Source organism: Rhinatrema bivittatum, chromosome 2 (assembly GCF_901001135.1).
Source record: "Rhinatrema bivittatum chromosome 2, aRhiBiv1.1, whole genome shotgun sequence".
Lineage (NCBI taxonomy): Eukaryota > Metazoa > Chordata > Amphibia > Gymnophiona > Rhinatrematidae > Rhinatrema > Rhinatrema bivittatum.
This window is the reverse complement of record NC_042616.1, coordinates 33,323,736-33,351,064: the sequence shown is the minus strand read 5'-3', so window position 1 is coordinate 33,351,064 and position 27,329 is coordinate 33,323,736. Positions and strand designations below refer to the sequence as shown.

At 43.3% G+C, this 27,329-nt stretch overlaps 1 protein-coding gene across 1 annotated transcript in view; it reads right to left on the bottom strand.

Moving 5' to 3' along the window:
- LOC115083177 (vomeronasal type-2 receptor 1-like) overlaps positions 1 to 27,329 on the bottom strand; it is a 174,888-nt gene that overhangs the window by 106,121 nt on the left and 41,438 nt on the right. Inside the window, 1 exon segment of the mRNA XM_029586983.1 lies at positions 16,086 to 16,377. Within this exon segment, the coding sequence (XP_029442843.1) occupies positions 16,086 to 16,377 (292 nt within the window).

Sequence of the window (27,329 nt, the reverse complement as noted above, 5' to 3'; positions counted from 1 at the left end):
GCAGGTTACCCCATGTTTCTCTTTTACTGCATGATGAGCCTTCTTGAATATTCAGACAGTGCTTCTTGGTGTGCTTTGCCTATGGACTTGGCGATAGAAGCAGTCCTATGCTTTGCCCCTTATGTCTGCATAACAGTCCCCCAGACGATAAAAGTCAGGGTCCGTGTTGATTGTCATCTGAATCCAATACCTCTTTCCACCCCACTCCCCCACCCCCTGCCATCAAAGCAAAGACCAATGTTGCAGTTGTGTCAAGGGAATCAAGGCTCATAGTTAAGGGTAGTAATCCCATGCCTTATGTTAAGAGTAGTAACTGCTATTCTGTGTAGGTTACCCCTTGCTTAGCAGTTCCCCAGACCATAAAAGTTTGGGCTCTGATTGATTGTGGCCTGAATCTAATTCCTTTTTTCCCCCTGCCGTTGAAGCATAAGAACATAAGAACATAAGAAATTGCCATGCTGGGTCAGACCAAGGGTCCATCAAGCCCAGCATCCTGTTTCCAACAGAGGCCAAACCAGGCCACAAGAACCTGGCGATTACCCAAACACCAAGAAGATCCCATGCTACTGATGCAATTAATAGCAGTGGCTATTCCCTAAGTAAACTTGATTAATAGCAGTTAATGGACTTCTCTTCCAAGAACTTATCCAAACCTTTTTTGAACCCAGCTACACTAACTGCACTAACCACATCCTCTGGCAACAAATTCCAGAGCTTTATTGTGCATTGAGTGAAAAAGAATTTTCTCCGATTAGTCTTAAATGTGCTACTTGCTAACTTCATGCTAACTTCGAAAGTGTAAATAACTGAGTCACATCTACTCATTCAAGACCTCTCATGATCTTAAAGACCTCTATTATATCCCCCCTCAGCCGTCTCTTCTCCAAGCTGAAAAGCCCTAACCTCTTCAGCCTTTCCTCATAGGGGAGCTGTTCCATCCCCTTTATCATTTTGGTTGCAGAGAGCAATGTTGAAGATGCATCAAAATCATCAAGGCTTATTGGATTTGGTTGTAACTGCTGCACTAGCAAGTTAACCCCCATGCACCCTTTTCTTCATTTCCATCCTCTAGCTTTTAGGATCCACAGTGTTTATCCCATGCCCCTTTGAATTATTTGACTCCTTTTGAATCCACCATCCTCTCCATCAAGAAATATTTCCTGATGTTGATTATGTCGTTCCTCCTGGAGTTTCATTTCATGACCCCTATTTCTACTGATTTCCTTCCAAAAGAAATGTTTCAAAGTTTGTGCATCATTAAAACCTTTCAGGTATCTGAAGCTCTGTATCATATCCCCCTTGCACCTCCTCTCTTCCAGGGTATACATAATTAGATCCTTCAGCCTCTTCTGATACAGATCCCACACCATTTTAGTCACCCATCTCGAGCACCTCCATCCTGTCTCTAACCTTTTTCAGATATGAGTTCCAGAGCTGAACACAGTACTCCAGATGAGGCCTCACCAAGGCTCTGTACAGGGACACCGTCACCTCCTTTTTCTTACTGGTTATTCCTCTCTCTATGCAGCCCACCATTCTTCTGGTTTTAGCTATTGCCTTGTCACAAGATCAACAGACACTAACACCCCAAGATCTCTCTCTTGGTCCATGCACATCAATCTTTCACTCTCCATCACATAAAGCTCTTTTGGATTATTGCATCCCTAATGGAAAACTCTGCACTTCTTGGCATTCAATCCCAGCTGCCAAGTGTTTGACCAATGTTCAAGTTTTCTTTAATCAGTTTTCATTATCTCTACTCCCTCATGCGTGTCCACTCTGTTGCAGGCCTTAGTATCATCCGCAAATAGACAAACTTTACCTTCTATCCCTTCTGCAATGTCATTTACAAAGATATTGAACAGAACCGAACCCTGCACTGATCCCTGTGGCACTCCACTTAATATGGTTACTGACTCTGTTGTTTGCTCTTTTTTGTATTCTCACCTAAGTCCTACCAGCCTCAGAAACAAAGGCTCAACCTGTGTGGGAAGAGGCTGGTACAGGTGCAGCCTGGAACTTGTCCCAGTCAGAGCGAGTCTGTCTACTTTTGGTGGGAAACCCAGCTGGTTCACTAGCTGGGCAGCACCAATCCCACTACAGCTTAAGGGCTCACATCCTGTGATATTATCTAGTTAATTGATTATTTGGGCACTTAGCCGGCTATACTTTAGCTGGCTAATAAGTTAGCCGGCTAACTGGGTAATGCATCAAGCCATGGTGGTGGTCTTATGTATATTAAACGTTGTATATCGCGCAATAGAGCACTATTGTGGCAATATTGCACGATGTATGTGATAGTACGCATGATCCCACCCATGTTGTCTTCCCATTACAATGAGCTGCTTTGTATGCAATTTAAAAGACCATGCTGCCTCTAAACTCCACTGCGGCAAAATGAGAAAGTTATGCGGCGTTCAGGGCTGATCCCAGGCTCAACCAGGGGCTTTTTAAAATTCGATAATTTCCTAGTGCCCAGACAGATGAATTGAGAACCAGTGGGTTATGTACTTCTACCAGCAGATGGAGATGGAGCAAAGCTGACGTCACTATATATATACTCGTGCAGTAACATCTGTCTGCCAGTATTCTTCGTCTCCAGCAGATGGTGGATGTCCATCTCCCTACTGGGGATTGCTTCAAATTTTAGAAGAAGAAATAACAGGAGATTTAATTTCCCCGCTCTCCTGTGGTGATACCAATTGGAGCCTCCCCCAGTTGAGAATTTTTGAGGTGATTTCCGTGGTCCCTCAGATGAGTGCTTTGGTCTGGTAGCTGGTTTTTCAGCCAGTGTGGACTTAGCAGTTAAAACAGCTTAAAGGCAGTGGGTGCAGGAAGCTGAGCTTCCCCCTTCCTCTGGTCTCCATGCATGGTGTGCCGTTCTGATGTTCGTTCCCATTGCTGAGGGAGGTTAAGGGATGTGGGCAGCCTGATGGTTTGAGCTGCCCATGTGGGCTGGGTCCTGCAGTTAGGCTTTTCTTTGTGCGCTGTGTGGTGGGCCACAGCGGTGTTTTCGCATGCCTTTTTTCTACGTGTTAGGCTGCCCTCTTCAGGACCATTGGTAAGTGCTAGTGTGCCTGACTGTTTGTCCAAGTTGTGCACCCAAATTTTGGATGATTTGTCGGATGCCTGCATCAGCGTCCAGGGGTTAAGCAAGCGCTTGCCTGTGCGTGCAATTTGGGGCCATTGCTTGTGCACTTAAGTTTGCAAGGATGGAAGAGCGCCTAGTTTTGTGATGCCTAAATTTTGGGTGCATATATTTTACAGCATGAATAGGCTAAACGCACACCTTCAGTCTTACTGACAGACTGATGGTGCCTGTGGCTAAGAAACCTAAGTGCCTTTCCCTCTGAGCTGCCTGACATATTCAGGCATCTCAGCCTGGCGTGCCCTCTAACTTGTGCCAGCGATGCTTAGAGGCTCAGGGAGAATTATCTTCATCTGATTTTACTAAGCCCAGTTCTTCCCAGCCTGATGATGGCCTGGGTAAGGACATGTCAGGAGGAGCACCTGAACATGGAACTCCTCTAACTGGTTAGTCAGCGGGGGAAAGTACGGTAGCTCAGTGGGCATAGCACATGTGCCTTCTGGTTTGGGCATAGATCCTTCTGCCTTTTCTTGGGTATAATTTTTTCAAGGATTGCAATACTTTTTTCAGCTGCAGTCCTCAGCTGTGTTCAATCCTGTCAGGTCAGAGTTGCCCAGTACTGGTAAATGTTCTCAGTGGAAAAGGGTAAACAGTGGAGTGCCTCAGGGCACACGTAAATCAACAATATATTAACCTCTCTTTCCATATTGAACTTCATTTACTGAGGGAACCATATAGGTCTGGAATGGAGGAAGTGCATCTCACAAGATCTCAGCATCGCACATTGTAGGAAAAGACAATATAACAGTGGAATTTCTCAGCAGGGAGAGTCTAGACCCAGGAGAATGCGTATTGTTAGACAAGGCTTTTCAGCTGATAGTGGATGGCTTGGGCCTTCTGTTCCTAGAACTACTGGCAACTTCTCACAATGTGAAGGTTCCTACATTCTTCAGTTGCAGGAGAGATCTGAAGTCCTTGAGTATCTATGCTCTCATGCAGGAATGTCCGGAGGACATGCTGCTGTATGCCTTTCCCCCATGGCCCATGTTGGGCAGAATGATACAGAGGGTTGAGGGTCACAGAGGGATGGTGCTTCTGGTAGCACCAGATTAGCCCAGGAGATCATGGTATGCGGATCTGAGAAGGCTCCTGGTGGACTCCCTCCTCTGGTTTCCAGCACACAAGAATCTGTTGCAGCAGGGACTTGCTTTTCATGAAGATCCGACTCGATTTTGTGTTACAGTATGGACCATGAGAGGGCTCGCTTTCTGAAGCATGGATATTCTACTGCGGTGTTTGCCACCTTGCTACGAGCGAGAAAGTTCTCCACTTCCTTAGCCTATGTGCGGGGTTGGCGATTGTTTGAGGCTTGGTGTGAAGATCGAGGTGTTCTTCTTCTTTTGGTCAAGATCTTGCTCATTTTGGAATTTTTGCAGGATGGATTGAATAAAGGGTTGACTCTTAATTCCTTAAAGGGGCAAATAGAGGCTCTTGCCTGTTTCAGGGGTCAGGTGAATGGTGGTCCCTTGTCAGTTCATCCAGATGTGACCCACTTTTTGAAAGGAGTGAAATATCATTGACCTCCCTTGCATTTACCGGTTCCCTTGTGGAGTCTTAATCTGATTTTGGATTTCTTAGCGGGCCCTACGTCTAGACCTATGTGTAACCTTTCTTTGCAGTTACTGACCTTGAAAATGGTGTTTCTTGAGGCGATTTGTTCTGTGCATAGAATTTCCAACCTGCAGGCCTTGTCTTGCCAGGAGCCATTCCTCCAAGTGACTCCAGAGCGATACAGCTGTGTACTGTTCTTTCCTTTTGACCAAAAGTGGTCTTGAATTGTCACTTGAATCAATCCATTTCCCTGCCATCCCTGGATAGGGAAAAAGATGCGGAGAAATATCGCCTGTTGTGACCCTTGGATGTCAAGAGACATCTCTTCCACACACATGACTTTAGAACGATTCTACAATCAATCATTTTCGCAAAGCTGGACTATTGTAACACCATCTTGCTTGGTCTCCCTTCATCACACACCAAACCACTGCAAATGGTCCAAAATGCCTCAGCCCGTATACTCACTAACACCAGGAGAAGAGAACACATAACCCCTATCCTGATGGGCCTCCACTGGCTGCCCATCCACTTCAGAATAACCTACAAGGCCATTCTCACCATTTTCAAAAACATCCATCAATTAGCCCCAATTGATCTCCATATCCCCCTCCGATTACACAACTCAACAAGACCGACAAGAGATGCTTACAAGATCACTTCAAGTACCTCCAGCCAAAACTACCAGACACATTACGCTTAGAGATCGGGCCTTCTCCACAGCCGGTCCAACTTTATGGAACTCCATTCCCCCAGATCTTAGAATGGAACCCAACATCTCAACCTTCAAGAAAAGACTCAAGACGTGGCTGTTCACACAGGCCTTTCCTAACTCCAACATTATTTAACTCCCATCATTCAACACACTTCGCTAGTAATAGCATTAACAGCCACCTCTTACAATGTTATTATATATATATAATTATCTGATCTTCATTTTCCTTCTTACTCCAAGTTATTTATTTCCTTGTTACATGTAACTGCTTTTCTGCACTATTGTTCAAATTGTAAAGTTTATTATAATTGCACCCCTGTTTCTTGTGAACCAGCATGATGGAACTTTCTTCCTGAATGTTGGTATATAAAAAACTTAAATAAATAAATAAATAAATATCATGAGGTATGTGGAGGTTTCTAAAAGTTTTTGGAAGACGGATCGCCTCTTTATCCTTCACGGTGGAGGTAAACAAGGTGAGCCAGCTTTGTGGGCTACAATAGCTTGCTGGATTAAGGACATAGTTATGGCCACGTATATGAATGCTGAGCAGCTATTGCCTAGTCAGGTTACGGCTCATTCCACCAGGGCTCAGGCAGTGTCATGGGCAGAGGTTAGATTGTTGTCTCCCATTGACATTTGTTGAGCTGCAACGTGGTCCTTCTTACGCACCTTTTCCAGGTATTATTGTCTGGATGTGCAAGCCCAGGAGAACGCAGCCTTTACACATGCTGTTTTGACTGGACCGTTGGTAGCCTGCTGCCCTGTTCGGAAGTAACTTGGGTACATCCCAGTGGTTCTGAATTCATCTGTCTGGGTGCTAGGAAATGAGAAATTACTACTTACCTGATAATTTCCTTTTCCTTAGCCTGGACAGATGAATTCAGCTTCCACTCTTGGCTGCCAAATGATTGTGTTTATGGTCCTCCTGTATGGCTACATGCTCCAACGGTTACTGATAAGTGTTAATCCAGTCCCTAAACTAGTGTTAAAGTATTATTTGCTTGAGCTCAATGTTTCCTGTTGGCTTATACTGAAATGGTTATCTGTTATTAATCAAGTTTTTGCTAATCTGCCCACAGTTGGCTTTTGAAGAGAATACTGGCAGGCTGATGTCATTGCAGGAGTATATATACTGTGACGTCAGCTTTGCTATGTCGCAATCTGCTGGTAGAGGTGCATAATCCACTGGTTCTGAATTCATCTGTCTGGTCTAAGGAAAAGGAAATTATCAGGTAAGCAGTAATTTCTCAATGTAATGTTAGAGCCCTGGGATCCTAACACAGGACCCGAGACTGCCATATTATATTTAAAGGGCCATGCTGTCTCTAAAATCCACCATGGCAAAATAAGAAAGTTTATCGGGGTTCAGGGCTGACCTTCAGCTCAACCAGGGGCTGCCACTTGAGGTGATCCTGATTCATCAAATTAAAAGAAAATGCTCCCGTTCATGCATGGCGACAGCCCCCCTCTCTGACTCCCTCCAAAGCCTAAAATAAAAGATATTGGGGTTCAAGGTGACTCTCCCATCCCCCTACCCACTGGGAAACCCCTCCCCCCAAAAATATATGAACAGTAATCATTAATGTTCAGTGGGGGGTACCCCCTGATTCCCATTCCCCACAGGTATTAAAATAAATAATTGGAATTCAGTGGTACCCACACCCCTATGCACCCCCTGCCCCCCACATAGCTTCTGAACCTTAAAAATGCGAAGAAGAAGATCCCATGATGGGGCCCAGGGCACCCCCTAGCACCAAGACATTTTTCAAAATGATGTCAATGTGCCCTTGTCATGTGACAGGGCAAGGTCAGGTCAGAGCCTTTTTGAAAATGTCACTGACCAGGCCCAGCACTAGGGGCACCTAGGTCTGATCCATGGACCTTGCCCTGTCACATGGTAAGAGCAAGGTCAGGTCAATGCCATTTTTCAAAATGGTGCCAACCAGACCCAGGGATAGGAGGCACCTGGGGGCCCATTGAGGGATCATCTTCAAGCTTTTAAGATTTTTTTTGGTGGGGGGGGGGGGGCGGGTGGTAGGAGGACAGGGGATGCCTGAGGGTGTAGGTTGCCACTGAACCCCCAAAGATTTTTTTAATATACTTGGAGGATGGGTGAAAGGGGGGTCACTATACCTCCAACGCTATGGATTCACTATTGGGGGTGGGATGTGGGAGGAGGGGAAAGCCAGTGACAGGCTTTTCATATTTGGAAAGGGGGTGAGGGCCACAATTTATTTTTTTGATGACAGGGTTGGGGGGGCACCATTGCCGCATGTGAACTTAATTATTTATTTTACTTGTGGATTTCGGGGCCGCCTCAAGTGGTGGCCCTGGGTTGAGCCAGGTTTCAGCTTTGACCCCACTCAGCTTCTTTTTGCTGCGGGACTTTTTCCTTCACTTGCAAGGCCCTTTAAATGTAACACGGGAGCCTTAGGATCAAGGGCTTCCGTGTTACATTTAACGATTCCCAGAGAGGTGTTCTTAATTTACCCACCTGACCACTTTCTCAGTCAGCAGAGATGAATTGTTAACATAGAATTGCCTATCAATGAGCTGCTTTGCATGGATTTGCAAAATTCATGCATTCATATCGCATGCAAAGCAGATCATTGTAATAGGCGAGGGAACTTGAGCAGGGCTATGCAAAATATTGCATATATCATGTGATATCACTGCGATAGGGCTATATTGGCGCGAACCGCCAATCAGGCAGCAGAGGGACTTTTAAAATCTTCACCCTCCGGCGCCGTGCGCCGGCGTCGCGCGCCAAAGGGGCTGGCCCCTTTGTGCGCCCCTTCGTGCAGCCACTGAGTCTTAGAGGAAAATAAGACACTTAAACTTACTTCTCCTCAGGCACCGCACCTGACTAATCTGGACCTCTGCTACCACCACCGCTGCCGCTGTGACATAAAGAAGGAAGGACCTGCGCGACCGGCGCCTGGACCCATCGGGGTAAGGCCTTCCAATTCCCCTTGCCCCCGACGAACCCAGACTCCAATCGCACAGCCTGACAACCACTCCGCCCATCCTCGCAGCTCTGAGACCCTCCCACAAGGCGAAACACACCAATCACAAACGGAGAAGGTCATCTAAATTTAAACTCAATTCAATTCAAGTTAAATCCTATAAAACCCTAGAGAAAATATACTACTAATCACCATGGCTTTTACAACTAAGATTAACCAAACAAGAAGCAACCATCTAATTAAATACCACTACTCAAACACGCCAAAAACCTCCTCTACCTCACTTTCTTCTTAATAAATACTCAATCACTTACGAAAAAACTCATGATCATATCCGATCTGTTACAAATAAAGAATCCTGACTTCTTCGCCATAACAGAATCTTGGCTCAAAGACACTGACCTGGTTCTAACAAATCAACTCACCAACAACAACTATGATATATTCTCCATCCCACGAAAATCCCGAAGAGGAGGTGGACTGCTCCTACTTATAAAGAATCATTTCTCAATGAAACTAATCCCTCACAACCTACCCAAGAATTTTGAAGTTGCTTTACTCGACTCTGAATTCCTTCAAATATGCCTCATATATTGCCCACCTAAACTTCTTGACAATGAGTTATCACCCCTAACTGAATTCTTAATAACTAACATCAGCACAAAAAAACCTTCAATTATTTTAGGTGACTTCAATCTTCATACTGACGCATCACCAAGATCTCAAAACTGCCAAACTTTAATTGACATGCTCTCCAGCATAAACATGACCCAACTTATAAACAATTCCACACACAAAGCAGGCCATACTCTAGATCTGATCTTCACCAACCAATTCATATTCGATTCTAATATATCTATCAAACTTGTTCCTTGGTCTGATCACTATCTAATAAATTGCAAAACACAAATCAATACCAATAAAATGATCAAAATGAATACTCCAACTTCTTTCAAATACAGACCCCCCTTCCAACTCAACTTGCTTAAACAAGAATTAGGAAAACAGCTTGTTAATCTTGATCTATCTAACACTCTTAATGCCACTCAGTCGTGGTTCCAACTTACAAAACAAACTGCTAACAACATTAATCCCGAGAAAACTAAAATTATAAAACAAAACAAAGCAAAAAACAACCCTTGGTTCAATTCTCACTTAAGATCGCTGAAATCCAATCTCAGAAAGCTGGAAAAAGAATGGTCCAAATCCAAATGCCAACTAAACTATCAAAGATACCACACTCAACTTGCTGAATACAAGAAAGAAATTCTAAATGCCAAACGTGAATATTACAGTCAAAAAATAACAAACTCAGCTAACAAAACTAACTCCCTCTTCAATATTGTAAAGAATCTAATTGATAATAACAAAAACATTTCTTCATCAAATACTCGTAACCTAAGCCAAGACCTCGCTAAATTCTTCAAGAACAAAATAAATAAAATAACAGATTCTTTCGAATCCACTTCAATCAATGATGTATCCTACGTAACTCCACCAACAATAAAATGGTCTAAATTCGAACTTATCTCCAATATAGAAATGGAAAAAATGCTAAAAAAAATAAACCCTGCTAAACACGATCTTGATACCATCCCAACCCGCGTACTAAAGGAAATATCTAATATTATTGCTCCAACTCTAGCTGCAATCATAAACAAATCTCTTGAAGAAGGATATCTACCATCTAACCTGAAAACTGCAACAATAACCCCCATCCCAAAAAAAAAAGAACCTAGACCCAAATGATCTGAACAATTACTGTCCAATATCCAACCTTCCTCTGCTCGCCAAGTTAATTGAAAAAACTGCACTGACCCAACTAAATGAACACCTGGAGAACAACAATATCCTGCACCCCTCACAACATGGTTTTAGAAAGGACCGCAGCACTGAAACCCTACTGATCAACCTATCTAACAAAATAATAAGAAACTTTGACAACAACCTAAGTCACTTATTAATATTACTAGATCTATCTGCTGCCTTCGACACTGTTGACCACAATAGACTAATTTCTAGTCTAACCAACATAGGTCTTACAGGAGACACACTCAAATGGTTCACCTCCTTTTTAAATGACAGATTTTTCAAAGTCATCCTCAATAACATCTCATCCGACCCATGCCCCCTAAAAACAGGGGTTCCACAAGGATCTGCCCTCTCAGCCACCCTTTTCAATATATACCTTCTACCTCTCTGTAATTTTATTTCTAACCTAGGTATCACTTTCTTTTCATACGCCGACGATATTCAACTTTTAATTCCAATAACTTCTACCATTGAAGATGCAATCTGCCTCACAAAAAAACACCTCAACTCAATCAAAACATTTTTGAACCAACTGAAACTATGCCTAAACATGAACAAGACGGAATGTATCCTTTTAAAAAGAAACAATCCTGAACAACTAGCTCAAATTCCCCACTTCTCAATTGACAACATCAATATCCAACTGAAGAACACAGTAAGAGACCTAGGAATTTGGATAGACAATGGGCTGAACCTCAAAACATGCATAGCTACAAAAACGAGAGAAGGTTTCCACAAACTTCACATACTCAAACACCTAAAACCTTTACTATATCCAAATGATTTTAGAACTGTGCTGCAATCTCTCATCTTCTCATGTATAGATTACTGTAACGCTTTATTCATTGGACTCCCTAAATCCACTCTTAAACCCCTACAATTACTGCAAAATGCTGCAGCACGTGTTCTCACTGGAAAGAAGAAATTTGATCACATCTCACCAACCCTGATGAATCTACATTGGCTACCTATCTCCAAAAGAATCAAATACAAGACATTATCTATTCTTCATAATGAAATATACAAAGATAATAACTTTCCACTTGAATGCATGATTAAACTCCACAAACCACCACGGTCAACAAGAATCTCTAACAAATTGCAGCTAATCATACCCCCTCTCTCAGATGCGAGATTATCTATCACCAGGAATCGAGCTTTCTCTATAGCTGGTCCTATAGAATGGAACTCCTTACCAACATATTTAAGCTCAATAAGGGATACCAAATCCTTTAAAAAAGAACTTAAAACCAGGCTATTTAAGCAAGCATTCACAGTCTGAACTTGATATCCACCCTCAGCCATTAGAAATTCGCCTTTGTAAGAACCCTAACCCTCTCCTCCTCTCTATACTTCCGCTTAAATTTATTCCCTACTCTTTCCTCCCCTCTTTATTTTCTCCCCTTACTTACCTTGAACCTTCTCTCTCTCTTTAATTACCCAGCCCTTACACTTATAATTTCTATTCTCACCCCTCCTCACCTCCAATCTGACTTTTCCTTCCACTTAAGCTAATATCCCCATTATACATCAGAAAACCCAATTATAAGATACTTTCTTTAATTATATTATTTAATGATGTTCTTTATTACTCTGCTTTAGCCGAGATGTTAATTATATTACTAATGTTTTATGTTACAAAATGTTTCCATGTATGAAGTTGTTCAATTGTAAACCGGAGTGAAGGCTTCCCGCTATACTTCGGTATAAAAAAAGAACCTAAATAAAATAAATAAATATTGCACAATAAACAGCATATATCATGTGATATATACTATTTAACATGTGCTAGAGCCCTACCATGGCTTCATGCATCTCCCAGTTAGCCGGCTATATCTGGTTCAGCTAAAGAACTGTCTAAAGTTAGGCAGATAATGTTATTCGGCTAACTTTAAAAACATAAGAACATAAGAATTGCCATACTGGGTCAGACCAAGGGTCCATCAAGCCCAGTGTCCTGTTTCCAACAGTGGCCAATCCAAGTCACAAGTACCTGGCAAGTACCCAAACATTAAATAAATCTCAAGATACTATTGCTTATTAATTAATAGCAGTTTATGGATGTTTCCTCTAGGAACTTATCCAAACGTTTTTTAAACCCAGTTACACTAACTGCTCTAACCACATCCTCTAGTAATGAAATCCAGAGCATATCTGTGTGCTGAATCAAAAATAATTATCTTCGATTTGTTTTAAATCACATAAACCTCATATAAAAGCGAGGCCCTGTCCCCCAGGACCTCGCCTTGGCAATCAGGTCGATACCGTGGTGTTGCTCCAGCATCTCCCTGTTCCAGTGTCTCCTCGTTCCAGCGTCTCCCTGTTCCTGAGTCTCCGTATGTTCCTGCATCTTTCCCAGGTAGTACCCTTATGGACTGATCTCTGGTACTGACCTCTGCCTGCCTGACCATTCTCTTGTCTGCCGCCTGGAATTGACCTCTGCCTGCCTGACCATTCTCTGTTTGCCGCTGGAACTGACCCTCACTTGCCTTGACTACGTTCGGACTGAACTTGGTATTGACCCCTGCTTTGGCTGACCACTTCTGGACTGATACTCTGGCTCTGACCCTTGCGCTTCACTCGGACACTCTCTTCTGGCCTACTGTGACTACCAGAGCAACCTGCTGGGAATCCACTTGTGGCTTCCACCTGACTAGACCCGCAGGCGCTGCCTATCTCGCCTGGAGAACCTTCCTGAACTGTGACCTCCATGAGGTCTCCGGAGCTTCCAGTTCAGGTCTAATCCATCCTATCTGCGTCAGCCGCGCACCCTTGCTTGTGGTGGGCACACCTCTCCGCTACCTCTCCTGGAGACCACCTGAGGCCCACCTAACTCCAGGCGGTCCGGGTACCCAAGGGCTCAACCTGCGGAAACCTCAGACTGTTATTGATGAAGCTCCAGTCAGCCTCTGTCTCCTCGTGTGCTCCGCCTCCTGGCGGCAGGTGCTGTCTGGATCCGACCAGAGGGCCGTACCAATCCTGCACCAGGCCAAGGATCCACCTCCAGCGCAACACTTCTATTATCTGAGAGAGTAAATAACCGCTATATAGATAGTACGGCTGCACTACTGAATATTAGGGATGGGCATTCAGAAGAAACAAAATAGGAAATGAGACGAGAATTCCTATTTTGTTTTGGATCGTTTTAAAAAGAACAAGTTAAATTCCATCAATTTCGTTGGAACCTCGTTTCGTCTGAAAAACTATTTAGAAAAAGAAAGGTCGCCTGTTGGACCTAGGCCTAGACCCAAAACCGGGGCTTCACCTAATGAGTAGAAAGAGACCCAACTCAGGTTCTCAGCCTATGCCCGAGCGCAACTCCAGCATCTGGGCCTTGCCTAGCACATGCTGCAACCCAATGAAGCGACTGCAGCCCATGCCAAAGTGGGATGCCGAGGATGCTGAATCCTGGCCCAGTCCCTATGCCAGAGCCTCGATCCTGACCCAGACCCAATGCCAGGACCTGGCTCGGAGGCTGGGTCCTGATACCTGGGCCTCAGCCTAAGCCAGGGCTTAGGTACAGGCCCAATGCCATGGCCTGGTCCAGAATCCGGATCCTGATGCCAGAGCTTCAGCTAAGGTCAGGGCCTGGGCCCAGGCCTGATTCTGAAGCCCAGAAGCCAGGTCCGAAAGTCAGGGCCTCAGCCCAGTTCCAGGCTTGACATTGTGGGCTGCCCAGAAGCCGGGTACTGATGCCTGGAGTTGTGCCTAGGCCAGGACCTGGACATAGACTTGATGCTACTGCCCAGCCAAGAAGCTGGATCCTGACTCTAGGGCATTGGCTCATACCCAGGTCCGATGCCAGGGACCAGCCTGGAGGGTCAGGCCCAGGTCTGGAGCCCAGGCCTCAGAGATCCTCTTCAGTGTCTTCTTTCTTCAGCTCTTCTTCGCCAACTGACACTGTCTGCCGAGGTCATTGCGCCAGAATTAATTAACTCCAGCGCAACCTCCCCACTGGAGGGCACCATTTTGATGAACGGCTTGATATGTAGGCTTAGGCCGTGGTAGGTCACCATGACCTTGGTCTAGGCCTCATCTGCTGATCCCCCCGGATTGGGTAAGTGGGGGCCAGGGATGATCCTGGTCCCGGCATTTTTCTGGGTGAGAGGGATAGGAGGGGGGGGCACAGGAGGTACTTGGAGGCTCTGTTTCTTTTTTTTTTGTTAGTTTTTTTTTGGGGGGGGGGGCTCTCAATGTTTATTTTTGTTTATTTTAAACTAAAGAAACAAAATAAACATTACATGAAATGAAATTTGTGGGAAAAATGCCTCCCAAAACTTAATGAAAAATGAAATGAAATTATACCCCCTTCCAACCCCTATTGGATATAACTCCAAAGTTAGTTGGATAAGTTTGTTTAGATATCTGCTATCAGATCAGTGACTTAATATGGACCTTTGATTTATCACAGAATTCAAAGCAGACTGACTCAGTACTATTTCTTCACATCAAGGGCCAGATATAAGATTTTTACACCCGTAAACAGAGTGCCATGGTGGTGTCCCTTTGAATCGCTACCAGCACATGGCCTAAAGCACACAGAAGCAGGTTCTTATTTAGCCTGGTTATTTGGTGTCTTCACAATTTGGAGCCCTTGGCAATTGTCTATGTTACCTATGCCTAAATCTGGGCCTGTTCACATCTAAGGTTCAGCTAATTTACAGTTTATTCTTAGGAACAGTCTGCTGCCACAATGCACATCAGTCCCAAACAAAACTCACACTTTATACAACAGTAGTGTAGGAAAGTGAAATTTGTATAGCCTAGAATAGGACCCATGCTGACTCCAGCCTTTTGTTCATGCAACTTTAACTTTTATTCAAGTAAACAGCAAAGCTACAGACCTATAGACTGCCTACCTTTGCAGTGTACTCACAATACAACTTCCCAGAGAGATTCAGGAGCACCGGCTCCTGGAGACACAAACCTCCTGATCCCAGCTGGGCTCATACTCTTATCCCCCTGCCGGCAGGATCCCACTCACTGGGCTCTCTCTCCCCCTGTAAGATTTAAGGTGGACCATGCTAGATGCCTGTCTCACACAGCTTAAGGAGGGAAAGTAGGGCCACACCTTCACATACCCTCCCCCTCAGCTTGGACCTGTTGGTCCAAATGTTTACACTCCTCCTGAATCCCATCCAGGGAAGGGCCTCAAATCCCCACTTCCCTTCATCTGGCCTGCTGCCAGCTAAGCTTGGGGTTGGGGTTCTAGGGTCAAGCTCACCCCAACACATTAGGATTACCCCAGATAGCACTATCAGGACTACCCACTTTGCCCTTTGCCAGTGTGCACCCTCAGTCTTTTAACTAAGTCCATTGCTGGCTTTGGGTTCCAGTCCATGCCTGGCCAGATTCCTTGGACTTTATGGGTATTCCTGTGGTGGTTTCTCTTGCATTTGTTACAAGTGCTCTCCACTGTTCTCTCTGGTACCTAGTGCCTCCTCTAGGCTATCACTATCACCACACTCTGGCCATTCCACAATGCCACTCTTTGGATCCTCTGCAGCACCTTGCTCAGGCCAGCCTGCAGCAACTCACTCAGACCTCTGTGCCATGTCCCTCTCTGGCTTTCACCCGCTGCCTTCCGTAGGTCAAACAGTGCTGCATTCAGCAGGCCCTTACTGCCCCCTTCTGGGAACTCTGTGTTGCCTCTTCCAGGAAAGGCTATGAAGCTCCACCATGAGCTTTTTGGTATCTCAGACTCTGGCCAAGGATTTTTGCTACAGATTAGAAGGTTTGCAGTTGGTTAAAAAAGAGGAACATCCCCCCAGGTAGTTGCAACAGAAGGCTCATAGTGCATTAGCCCAATAGAGGCAGGCTCTAAAGATCTAGAAGCCCAAAGGAGCAGTAGAAATATTCTGGAGCAGGAATATTTTAATTTTCTTGTTACCTGTGGGTAGTTAAAGATTCCCAAAATCCTGGCCATAGGGAGTGATAAGGATGACATTACTTCCCCAATAATACCAGCTAGCAATGGATGCGTTTGACAGCTGTAAGCAGGAACAGGACTCTGCTTCCCCGATAGCAGTGCCAATATTCCCCAGATGGCTCTCATCTCAGACATGCAGGAATCAAAGATGCGGAACCCCAAAGTGATATTTGGTAAAAGTTCTGGAGTTTTATTAATTTCTTCTATGGCAAATATCATAGCCAGCACATCCCGGTAATACCTAATGTGGAACCTGTGAAATTCAAAGTTTGCAGTTAGAGTCTACATCTACTGTGCATCCACCAGCATATCAAACTTGGACATTTTCAAAACTATACAGGCAAGTGCAAGGTCCACAGGAACTTTTTCCCATGGCGTTTGCACCATTTCTCTAAGGAAAAGTATAAGCATAATTCCCTTCGAAAATTGCCCAAGAAAAAATTACCTGTAGCTGTTTGCACTTACTTTTTCTATCAGTAGCTTTTCTGAGCAAAATAACCTAAATAATTTTGATAAAAAGAACCACCATAAAAACATAAGAATCACTAGACTTCATTAGATCAAGGGTCCATCGAGCCGTGTTTCTAATCAAATCTTTTTATTGTAAGAACAGGGAACATAGAGAAGCAAAGAACAGAGCTTCAAACATACAAACATTGTTGAATACATACGGTGTAGCACCTTCCAAGCTATACATTGAATACAGAAATACACAGTTCTGTGCCCATGCAATGATACATCCCGGATATTAAGTAAATCATGACACTGTAAAGTAATGGTCTACTGACTTCCACATCACCAGCCAACTGGCAATCGGATGATGTTGAATGGTGGCTGTTATGAATCGGAGAGTGGACCCCTGTTCCGAGGTAGAGTCTGTACCGCCGAGAAGGAAGTTAACTCTCGTCGGTCTCCACCGTCGGATGGCAAGGCCTGTTGAAGAAGATGAAATGAAGGCTTCGCCGTGGAAGCTCGTGATCCCCCCAGGAGGAGCCCGTAGGGACACGGCTGCTGGGACTTAGGAGACTCCCAGAAGAATGAAGATGGTCTGGATGCAGGCGCCTCCTACAGGTCATGGATTCCAGATGGCTGGCGCCTCCAGCAGGTCGTAAGAAGTCCGGGAGTGTACGTTGAAGAGTAGTCCCAATCTAGTCCAAGGGTCGAAGTCCAGAAAGAGGTCGAGAGCCGGTCCAGGAGCAGACGGGAGAATGGTCCGAAGCCGATCCAGGAACAAAAAGGAGAAGAGTCCAGAGCCAGTCCAAGTCGATACCAGATGATCACCACCACCGGTCCAAAGATCAGGAACCAAGAATCAATCCAACGAGAAGAGCAGGGAGCAGATCCAGGACACCAACACAGGAACCAAGTCCAAGCCTCAAGACCAAGGCAAGGTCTAGGTGTCAGACCTTGTCTTAAATACAGGAACCAGGAGGAGGAGTTCCAGGTGGGAAGCCATGACCGGATATGGCTCCATTAAATATCTACAGCAGACGCGCGCGCGGCTCCTAGGAGGCTAAGGGGGAGGAGCCAGACCACCGAGACCATGCGGCTGAGTGAGGCCGCAGCAGCGGCCGCGAAGACGCCGGAACAGGGGATTGCTTGTACAGCTGGAGCCTCCGAAGCTCAGGGTGAGCTAACAACGTCGTGGCCGCCGACCTGACCCTGGTTGCGGCCCGCCGCGGGGCGCCGCAAATGGCGCTCATAACAGTGGCTTCTTTTTCATATTTGTAACAGAGACAAACTGTAAGCCACCAAAAAGAAAACTTCAGATTAGTGGCTGTTTTCCAATTGCACAATACCATCTGGACAGCTATGAAGAATAGGAAATCCATCAATTTCCATTGTGGAGGGGGCAACAGAGGAAAAAGAGCAAGAGATTTTACAACAACAATATTATATGTTAGGGGACTGGAAATATTTAGCAATCGAGATATCATGCCCCAGGCATGTCAAGAATGATTAGTAATTAAACAATAAAATACAAGATATGAAAGTGTAGCTTTAGATGAACTACTGGACCAACATGCATGAGATGGGAATAAACCTGCTTTATACACAGTCCAGGGGGTCCAAATTGCTTTATGTGCCAAAAAGAACAGATTGAGTAACGTAATGAGAGAGAGATTCTTAGAGATTTATTCCAATAAATAGTCCTTGTTTTCTCCAGCCCAATATATTGCTTTAAAGCTGAGAGCTTAAGATATTTGTAAATGTGAGAGGCTATGTGACCGTGATTAATAAGATATCACTTGTGGTGGCTGGGAAGCTATATTCACATCTAAGGAAGATGATTGTAACTGAACCCACCAGAAATATTGAGAGTGAGATAATTTAAAAATATTGTCCAATTGAGGAAAAGATAATAAGATCTCAACCATCAATTGTCCTTGGGACCAGAATCCAGCCTAATGCCAAAGTGGCTAGATAATCGATTTGCGAGCAATCAGGAATGGAGTTGAATCACAAGCATGACAAGACCGATAGTCTGCAAGGAATTAGCAATTCTTTAATAGTGCGTTCTGCAATATGAAATGCGGTGTAAATAGCTAAAAAAATTGGATGGAAATGAAACCAAGTCATTGAAGAAAATTCTGGTAAGAACCTGAGAGGCACAGGATCAGCCATTGCCTCTTCCACATCTAACCATAGAGGAGATTGGTCACAAGTCTGGGACTCTGTTAGCCAGGTGAGGCTTTGCTGCAAAATAAAAGCAGTGTAGTAAAGGAAATAAATCAGGGAAATTCACACGACCCTTGGTTCTAAGCAGTTTTAATTTTTGCATAGCAATATGAAGAGTTGTATTGTTCCAGAGAAAATGAGATAATAGAGTATCAATTTACTGATAGAACTTACATGAAAAATAAATCAGAAGCATGCCGAGTATGAAATTAATCTGTGGGGCTAAGACCGTCTTGATTGAATCTAAGTGACCCCACCATAAGAGAAATAGAGGTGACCACTGGAGCATACTGTCAGGAAGGAGGATAGAAATTCGCTCTTCTGCTTTTGAGAGGGTAACATTGCTATAGTTATAGAAATAAAAGCCCAAATACTTCATCCCATCATGAAGCCAACAAAAAAGTGGAAACTGAGAATCCACTTCATTAGCCCATTCATTAAGAGGCATTTCAGACTTATTCCAGTTAATATGATAACCAAATATTGAACCAAAGATTGAAATGTAGTATATAATGGCAAGTACAGCAGACTCAGGTGATCACACATACAGAAGTGCATCATCGGCATATGCCAATAATTTATGCTTCTACATCTTTAATTTTCTTATCTATTACTGAGCTGTCTTTACATAAGGACAGCAATAGCGGTTCAAGAGAAAGATTAAACAATAGAGGAGAGAGGGGACATCCTTGTCTTGTGCCTCATTGTAAAATTATCTGTTTAGAAAAAGTTCCAGTAATTGAGAGAAAGGTGAGAGACTGATGATGTAATAGATTTATAAGTGATGGACCCAAGAAGCAAAGAGGAAGGCGATCTATGATAGCCATGGAGGAAACAACAGAAGAATAGATGTCTTTGAACGTATTTATTGTAGTGGAGACGTGTTTTTATAAAAAGCCCGACTCAGCCGAGTTTTGCCACACATCTAGTGGCTGCCTCAAGGGCTATAGTAAAATAACATCAAATACAGAAAAATTTAAAAAGTCATACAAGGGAGGGATCCTTGCATGATTCTGATGTTTATAAAGTAAGATAGAATTTACTAAATTGGTCTGCAATGTCCACCGAAGCAGTCATCATTGCACCAGGAGGGGATTTTAGAGCAGCAATCCTCTGTCATTCTTTTTTGCCATGTAAATAACATGCTAATAATCACCCAGTTTATATTCTGCTCTGAGTAGTAACTAGAAACTTGCAAAAACAGGGTCTTACCAGCACGATGACTCAGCAATTCTTTGTATTGATACTTCAATTTATATAAATTTGCAAGGATCAGAGGAACATTGGATTTAATGTGTTCTTCCTTAAACTGTGAAATTTGAGAATCCAAGGAAGCTTCTTCTTGCTTGAATTCTTTGCACTTCTTAAGAAGAGTTACTAAAGATCTCACCTCTGATAGTAGTCTCATAGGCTTCCTAAAGTACATGTTGGGAGATATCATGCGTATCATTAAGTTTTAAAAACTCCTCAGATCTGCTAGAAATCTGTCACAGAAAAATAGTATCTTCAAAAATATCCGCATTAAATTTCCTACTGGGAACATCAGGAGAAGGTAGATCCTAATGAACATAAAAATAGGTCATAGCATAATTTGACAGAGTAAAGGTAGAAATGTCAGCTTTATATGCAGATCCCATCAGGTTGAAGAGATTTAAAAAAATCAATACGGGAATAAGTCTGGTGCGGAAATGAATAAAAAGAAAAGACTTTATCAGTGGGGTGTAAAAGTCACCAAGGGTCAATCAATCCATGAGTGAACATAAGATTAATGACAGCCTTATATAAAGGAGATGGCCTACCTAACCTAGAGGATTGCAAGTCCATAATCACATTTAAGGGTTGATTAAAATCTCCACTGATTAACATTGGTAAATTCACAAGTTTATACAGCAGTGTGGAAATATCCTGGAAGAAAGAGAGGACAGTAGAACTGGGAGGATATACATTAAGAAGTAATATGGTTTTATCATATATTGAGATCACAGTTGCCACCCATCTACCCTCAGGACCAGCATCTTGCTCAAGAATTAGAATTGGAAGAGACTTATGTATCAATATAGTTACACCTTGTTTATTCTGCTGCGCAGGAGCGAAGTACCTAATCTTAATTGAATTTCATGGACTCCCCGTGTGAAAGATGAGTTTCCTGCACAATAAACTGTATTAGGGTGAAGAGACCTAAAATGAGCAAGAATATTTTTCCTTTTTATGCAATGATTTAACCCATTAACATTGAAAATACTTTCAGATTGGTAGCCATAAAAATGATAAAGTATAGTGTGAATATGTATTGCATAGATGTTGCAAAAATCACAACTGTACTATAATAATTAAAGTAAGAAGCAGAGTAACAGAAGCTCCAGTAAGAGAGAAGAAAGAGAGAAGCTAGAGATAGGCACGAAAGAAAAGAAAGCAAATCTGCACAGATAAACCAAAAATGCGGAGCCAAGGTTCCCAAAGGCAGGAAAACATGAACAGGGTGTAGTGAGGCAAAGGGTAAGCTGCTCAAAGCATCAGCGATTCATTAATAAGAGAGGCTGAGATGTTGCTAAAGAAAAAAGGTTCAACTGTAAAATCCAATCAGGTAACTAAAAGGTACAGAAGAGCAGCATTAAACAGTAATAAATACCAGCATATCATAAAAGAAGTTAAATAATGTAGCAAAATCACCGGGACACATGTTCAAACAGGAATGGAGCTGAAACCAAGCATTCAGATAGGATCACAAAAGAAGCATGTGTAACTCCTCCAATATTCCTGATTAAAGGAAGGATATCAGGTTATCATCGGCTGGGAAATAATTAAGTCATCAAGTTATGTTTGTAAGTCCTCGGGCACATCATACATCTTGGTGGAGTTATTGTGTGTGATGCACATTCTCTCTGGATACAGCAGACAATACTGAGCTCTGATTTCTCTGTAACGCGTCACGCCCAAAGAAAAGCTTCCGCCAATGGCAGTTGTTTTAGCCAAATCAGGAATGAACAAAGGCATGATACAGTCATAAGTGAAGGGGCTTATAGTGGTAGTAAGAATGTTCAGTGTATGCTGATAATACAAAACTTTCAGCACGATGGGCCAAGGATATTTCACATGCAGGATAGACCTGGACCTGGAGGGGATGCTGTGTGCTCTCTCAATCTGTAACGGCAGATCAAATTGCAGACCGAGGCAAGCAGGTATAAAGTGTCGCAAATATGAAAGCATATCATGCCCTTCTTGGTCTTCTGGGAGGACTATTTTAAGTAATAAGAAAAAAGCATACAAAATAATTTTTTTGATGTATTAAAGTATGATGAAGGTGAATGATTGAGAAGACCGGTTGGTGTCTATTTATAAAGTCACACAACGTCAGGCTTGCTGACACCTTCTTAGGCTACTATTTCAAATAACTTTGGGTTCCACATTTTTTGATTTGATTTTCTGTTGTGGTGAACCGACGACTCTTTTTGTGTAAGTTTAGATTTCAATTACCCCAATACTGACTGGGTAAATGCATCATCGGGACATGCTAGAGAGATAAAGTTCCTGGATGGAATAAATGACAGCTTTATGGAGCAATTGGTTCAGGAACCGACAAGAGAGGGAGCAATTTTAGATCTAATTCTCAGTGGAGCTCAGGATTTGGTGACAGAGGTAATGATGGTGGGGCCACTTGGCAATAGTGATCATAATATGATCAAATTTGAATTAATGACTGGAAGGGGGACAGTAAGCAAATCCACGGCTCTCGTGCTGAACTTTCAAAAGGGAAACTGTGATAAAATGAGAAAAATAGTTAGAAACAAACTGAAAGGAGCAGCTACAAAGGTAAAAAGTGTGCAATTCTAGAAGCACAATCCAGATGTATTCCACACATTAAGAAAGGTGGAAGGAAGGCAAAACAATTATTGGATGGTTAAAAGGGGAGGTGAAAGAGGCTATTTTAGCCAAAAGATCTTCATTTAAAAATTGGAAGAAGGATCCAACAGAAGAAAATAGGATAATGCATAAGCGTTGGTAAGTTAAATGCTAAGAAAGAATTTGAAAAGAAGTTGGCCGTAGAGGCAAAAAAATCACAGTAAAAACTTTTAAAAATATATCCGAAGCAGAAAGCCTGTGGGGGAGTCAGTTGGACCTTTAGATGATAGAGATGTTAAAGCGGCAATCAGAGAAGAGAAAAAGATTAAATGATTTTTTTGTTTCAGTGTTTACTGAAGAAGATGTTGGGAAAATACCCGTATCAGAGAAGGTTTTCATGGGTAATGATTCAGATGGACTGAACCAAATCACAGTGAACCTAGAAGATGTGGTAGGCTTGAGTGACAAACTGAAGAGTAGTAAATCACCTGAACCAGATGGTATACACCCCAGAGTTCTGAAGGAACTCAAAAATGAAATTTCAGACTTATTAGTAAAAATTTGTAACCTATCATTAAAATCATCCATTGTACCTGAAGACTGGAGGGTGGCTAATGTAACCCCAATATTTAAAAAGGGTTCCAGGGGCAATCCGGGAAACTACAGACCAGTTAGCTTGACTTCAGTGCTAGGAAAAATAGTGGAAAGTGTTCTAAATATCAAAATTACAGAACATATAGAAAGACATGGTTTAATGGAACAAAGTCAGCATGGCTTTACCCAGGGCAAGTCTTGCCTCACAAATCTGCTTCACTTTTTTGAAGCAGTTAATAAAGGTGAACCGATAGATATAGTAGTATATTTGGATTTTCAGAAGGCGTTTGACAAAGTTCCTCATGAGAGGCTTCTAGGAAAAGTAAAAAGTCATGGGATAGGTGGCGATGTCCTTTCGTGGATTACAAACTGGTTAAAAGACAGGAAACAGAGAGTAGGATTAAATGGACAATTTTCTCAGTGGAAGGGAGTGGGTAGTGGAGTGCCTCAGGGTGTTGCGGTCTCTGCCGCTTCCCCTTCGCTAGGACTGAACGGTGCCTACCTCCGCCGCTGGAAACGCCGCGTTCCGCATGGCTGGGACCCCGGCGGCACTGCCTGCTCCACGTGGCGGCCGCCATTGCTTGCCCGTCTCTCCGCTGCCTTGCGCACGCGCGAGGACGCCCACTTTGTGCGCACAGCTCCCGGAAGTCTGGCCCCGCCTGCGCTGATGACGTCACACCCTAAGGCCGATATAACCGGCGCCCGGACTCCTTCTCTTTGCCTTGCAACGAGGTTCACTACTACCTAGTAGTTCTGAGTTGCGCTTCGTCTGTTCGTTGTTCCTGCCTTTAACCCTTGGACTGCTTTTGACTCGCTTCAGCCTGCCGCCTGCCTCTGACCTTGGTTCATCCCCGACTTCGCTTTCGTCTGCTGCCTGCCTCCGACCCCGGCTTGTTCTCGGTCTTGTTCCAGCCTACAGCCTGCTTCAGTTCCAACCTGCTACAGCCTGCTTCAGTTTCAACCCGCTACAGACTGCTTCAGTTCCAGCCGGCTACAGACTCCGTTCCAGCCTACAGCCTGCTTCAGTTCCAACCTGCTACAGCCTGCTTCAGTTCCAACCTGCTACAGACTTTGTTCCAGTCCACAGCCTGCTTCAGTTCCAGCTTACTACAGACTCTGCCTCAGTATCCGGTTAGCTACAGTGCCCGCTGCCGCCCGCTGTCTTGCCATCAGCTGGCCCTCGGCCTGTACAGCCGATCCTCGGACTACCAAATACCTTTGGACTTCCTTTGCTACAGCTCCGGCCTAAGGCCATCCCTGCCACTGAACATTCAGCCTATTTCCTAAGTCCCAAGGTTCCAGGACCCTACGGGCTCCTCCTGGGGGGTTCCTGGTTCCCGGGTGAATACCGCCAGCCTGTGGCTCCGCCTCCCGGCCTACCCTGTCATCCTAGGTGGGCCGGCCCAAGGGTCCACTACCTCGCCTGCAGTGTCAGACTGCAACACAGGGATCTGTATTGGGACCCGTACTTTTCAATATATTTATACATGATCTGGAAAGAAATATGACAAGTGAGATAATCAAAATTGCAGATGATACAAAATTGTTCAGAGTAGTTAAATCACAAGCAGATTGTGATAAATTGCAGGAAGACCTTCTGAGACTAAAAAATTGGGCATCCAAATGGCAGACGAAATTTAATGTGGATAAGTGCAAGGTGATGCATATAGGGAAAAATAACCCATGCTATAGTTACACAATGTTAGGTTCCATATTAGGAGCTACCACCTTCATTGTACTGACTTTAAAACATAACTCTTCAAATGGGATTAGATTGCGCATTACTTGACATTTAATAAGCTCTCCAAGCATACAATATGTATTTATTTATTTATTTAAAAACTTTTATATACCGGTATTAGTATGCATACATCATACCAGTTTACAATGTAACTTTAAAGGCAGAAATTACAATGAACAGGGAGGGCGAACAAGGAGGAGTATACAAAGAGCAGGAGGTGGAGGAAATTAAAGCAATAAATAAAACTGCAACGGACTATTTACAGGAATATACAAGGCGTAGGCAAGATACTTGCGGAAGTCAGTGTACTTAATCAGGGTAGGCTTGTCGGAAGAGCCATGTTTTAAGTTTTTTTCTGAACTTGGCGTAACATGGCTCTAGCCTGAGAGTGGTAGGGAGGGCGTTCCATTGTTTAGGGCCTGCAATGGATAGTGCACGGTCCCTAGTAGAGGAGAGGTGGGCTTTTTTCAAAGGGGGAATGGAGAGGGTGCCTTTGTTGACAGTGCGAGTGGGTCGTTCAGTGTGTATAGGACGAAAGGGTTCATCCAACCAATTGGAATTGTGCGAGTGGATGGACTTGTGCACTATGGTTAGAATTTTGAAGAGAATTCGGGATGCGATGGGGAGCCAGTGGAGTTCTTTGAGTATAGGGGTAATGTGATCAGCTTTCCTTGAGTTGGTGATGACCCTGGCGATGGCATTCTGGAGCATTTGTAAGGGCTTGGTGGTGGAGGAGGGTAGGCCGAGGAAGAGGGCATTACAGTAGTCCAGCTTTGAGGAAAGGGTGGCTTGGACGACGGTGCGGAAGTCATGAGAGTGGAGGAGGGGTCTGAGTTTCTTCAGGATGTGAAGCTTGAAGAAACCTTCTTTGAGGATGGAGTTGATCTGTTTTTTGAGATTGAGTTGTTGATCTATGATAACCCCAAGGTCTCTTACTGTGGGTTGGGGTGTTATGACGTTGAAAGCTGGATCGTTGGAGATCGGTGGTTTGGGAGGGAGGTGAGGAGAGATAAGGAGCAGCTCTGTTTTGGAGGAGTTTAGAGCTAGATCTTATATATCTAAATCTTAATTTAAATCTTAATTTAATCTAAATCTTAATTTAAATTATATATCTAAATCTTAATTTAAATTTGGAGGAGTTTAGAGCTAGATCTTATATATCTAAATCTTAAATCTTAGTTTAGATTTTATATATCTCTAGATCAATATCTGATCTAGAGATATATAAAACCTCTCCAACTCAAGCATCCCAAATCGCACTTTAAATTAGTCAAATTCCCAAATTTTTTAATCACAAAATAATTGTTCACAACACCATACACCCAGTCTTTGCCATCTATGAAAGTATAAAGTCATATCTGCCTGTTGATTAGGTCCACTGTATGACTTCATATCCATACTAGGGTAATTCATATCATGTCCGGTTAGTAACACCCTGCAGTTTTCCATATCTTTACTGTCAGTGCCATGAATGGGTTGTCCAACAGTATAGCCACACCCACCCTAGGTGAACCCCATATCTTAGCATACAGAGATGCATAAGGAATCCCTGCTTTTTCAGCACTACCCATTGTTTAAGTGCATTCTTTGGCATCCATTGACAAATCACTCTGATTTGGGCTGCTATATAATATTCATAATATTGCCAAAAATGTGGCGTTGCTAATCCCCTCTCTCTTTCTTTATGAATAGGACCTTTCTCGCTGTCCGAGGAGGTCTTTTCCTCCAAATATAATTGAAGACTCTTTTCTGTACAAGCTGTATACATTTGTTTGGAATTTCAATAGGTAGGACCTGGAATAAATAGTTCCATTGCGGTAATGCTATGTCAAATAATTTGGTAATGCTAACCTTCCTTCTAGTTAACGCACAATCCATCACAAAGAAATTCCCAATCATTACACAAAACAAAACTTTATTGCAATCACCGAATCATGGTTAAAAAAAATCAGACACTGTCTGAAAGAACCAAATAGCACACAGGAACTAGGATGTTTTTTCAATCCCCAGAATAAATAAAAGAGGGGGGGGGGTTTCTAATGTTAATAACTGAAAAAAAATTTAAATGTAAACTAATCCCAACAACACCTCCAAGGAACCACGACATTGCCCGTTTTGAAACCAATAACATACAAATATGCCTGATATACTGTCCATCAAGCCTACTAGAATTAAATATCTCACCACTCATTGAATTCCTAACAACACACTTAAATACTTCAAAACCCTCCATTGTACTAGGTGACTTCAACCTTCACATGGACGCAAATCCCTTATCCAACACCTGCCAAACACTAATAGATATTATGACAGCACTAGGATTCACTCTAACTACTGTCAAGCCCACTCAC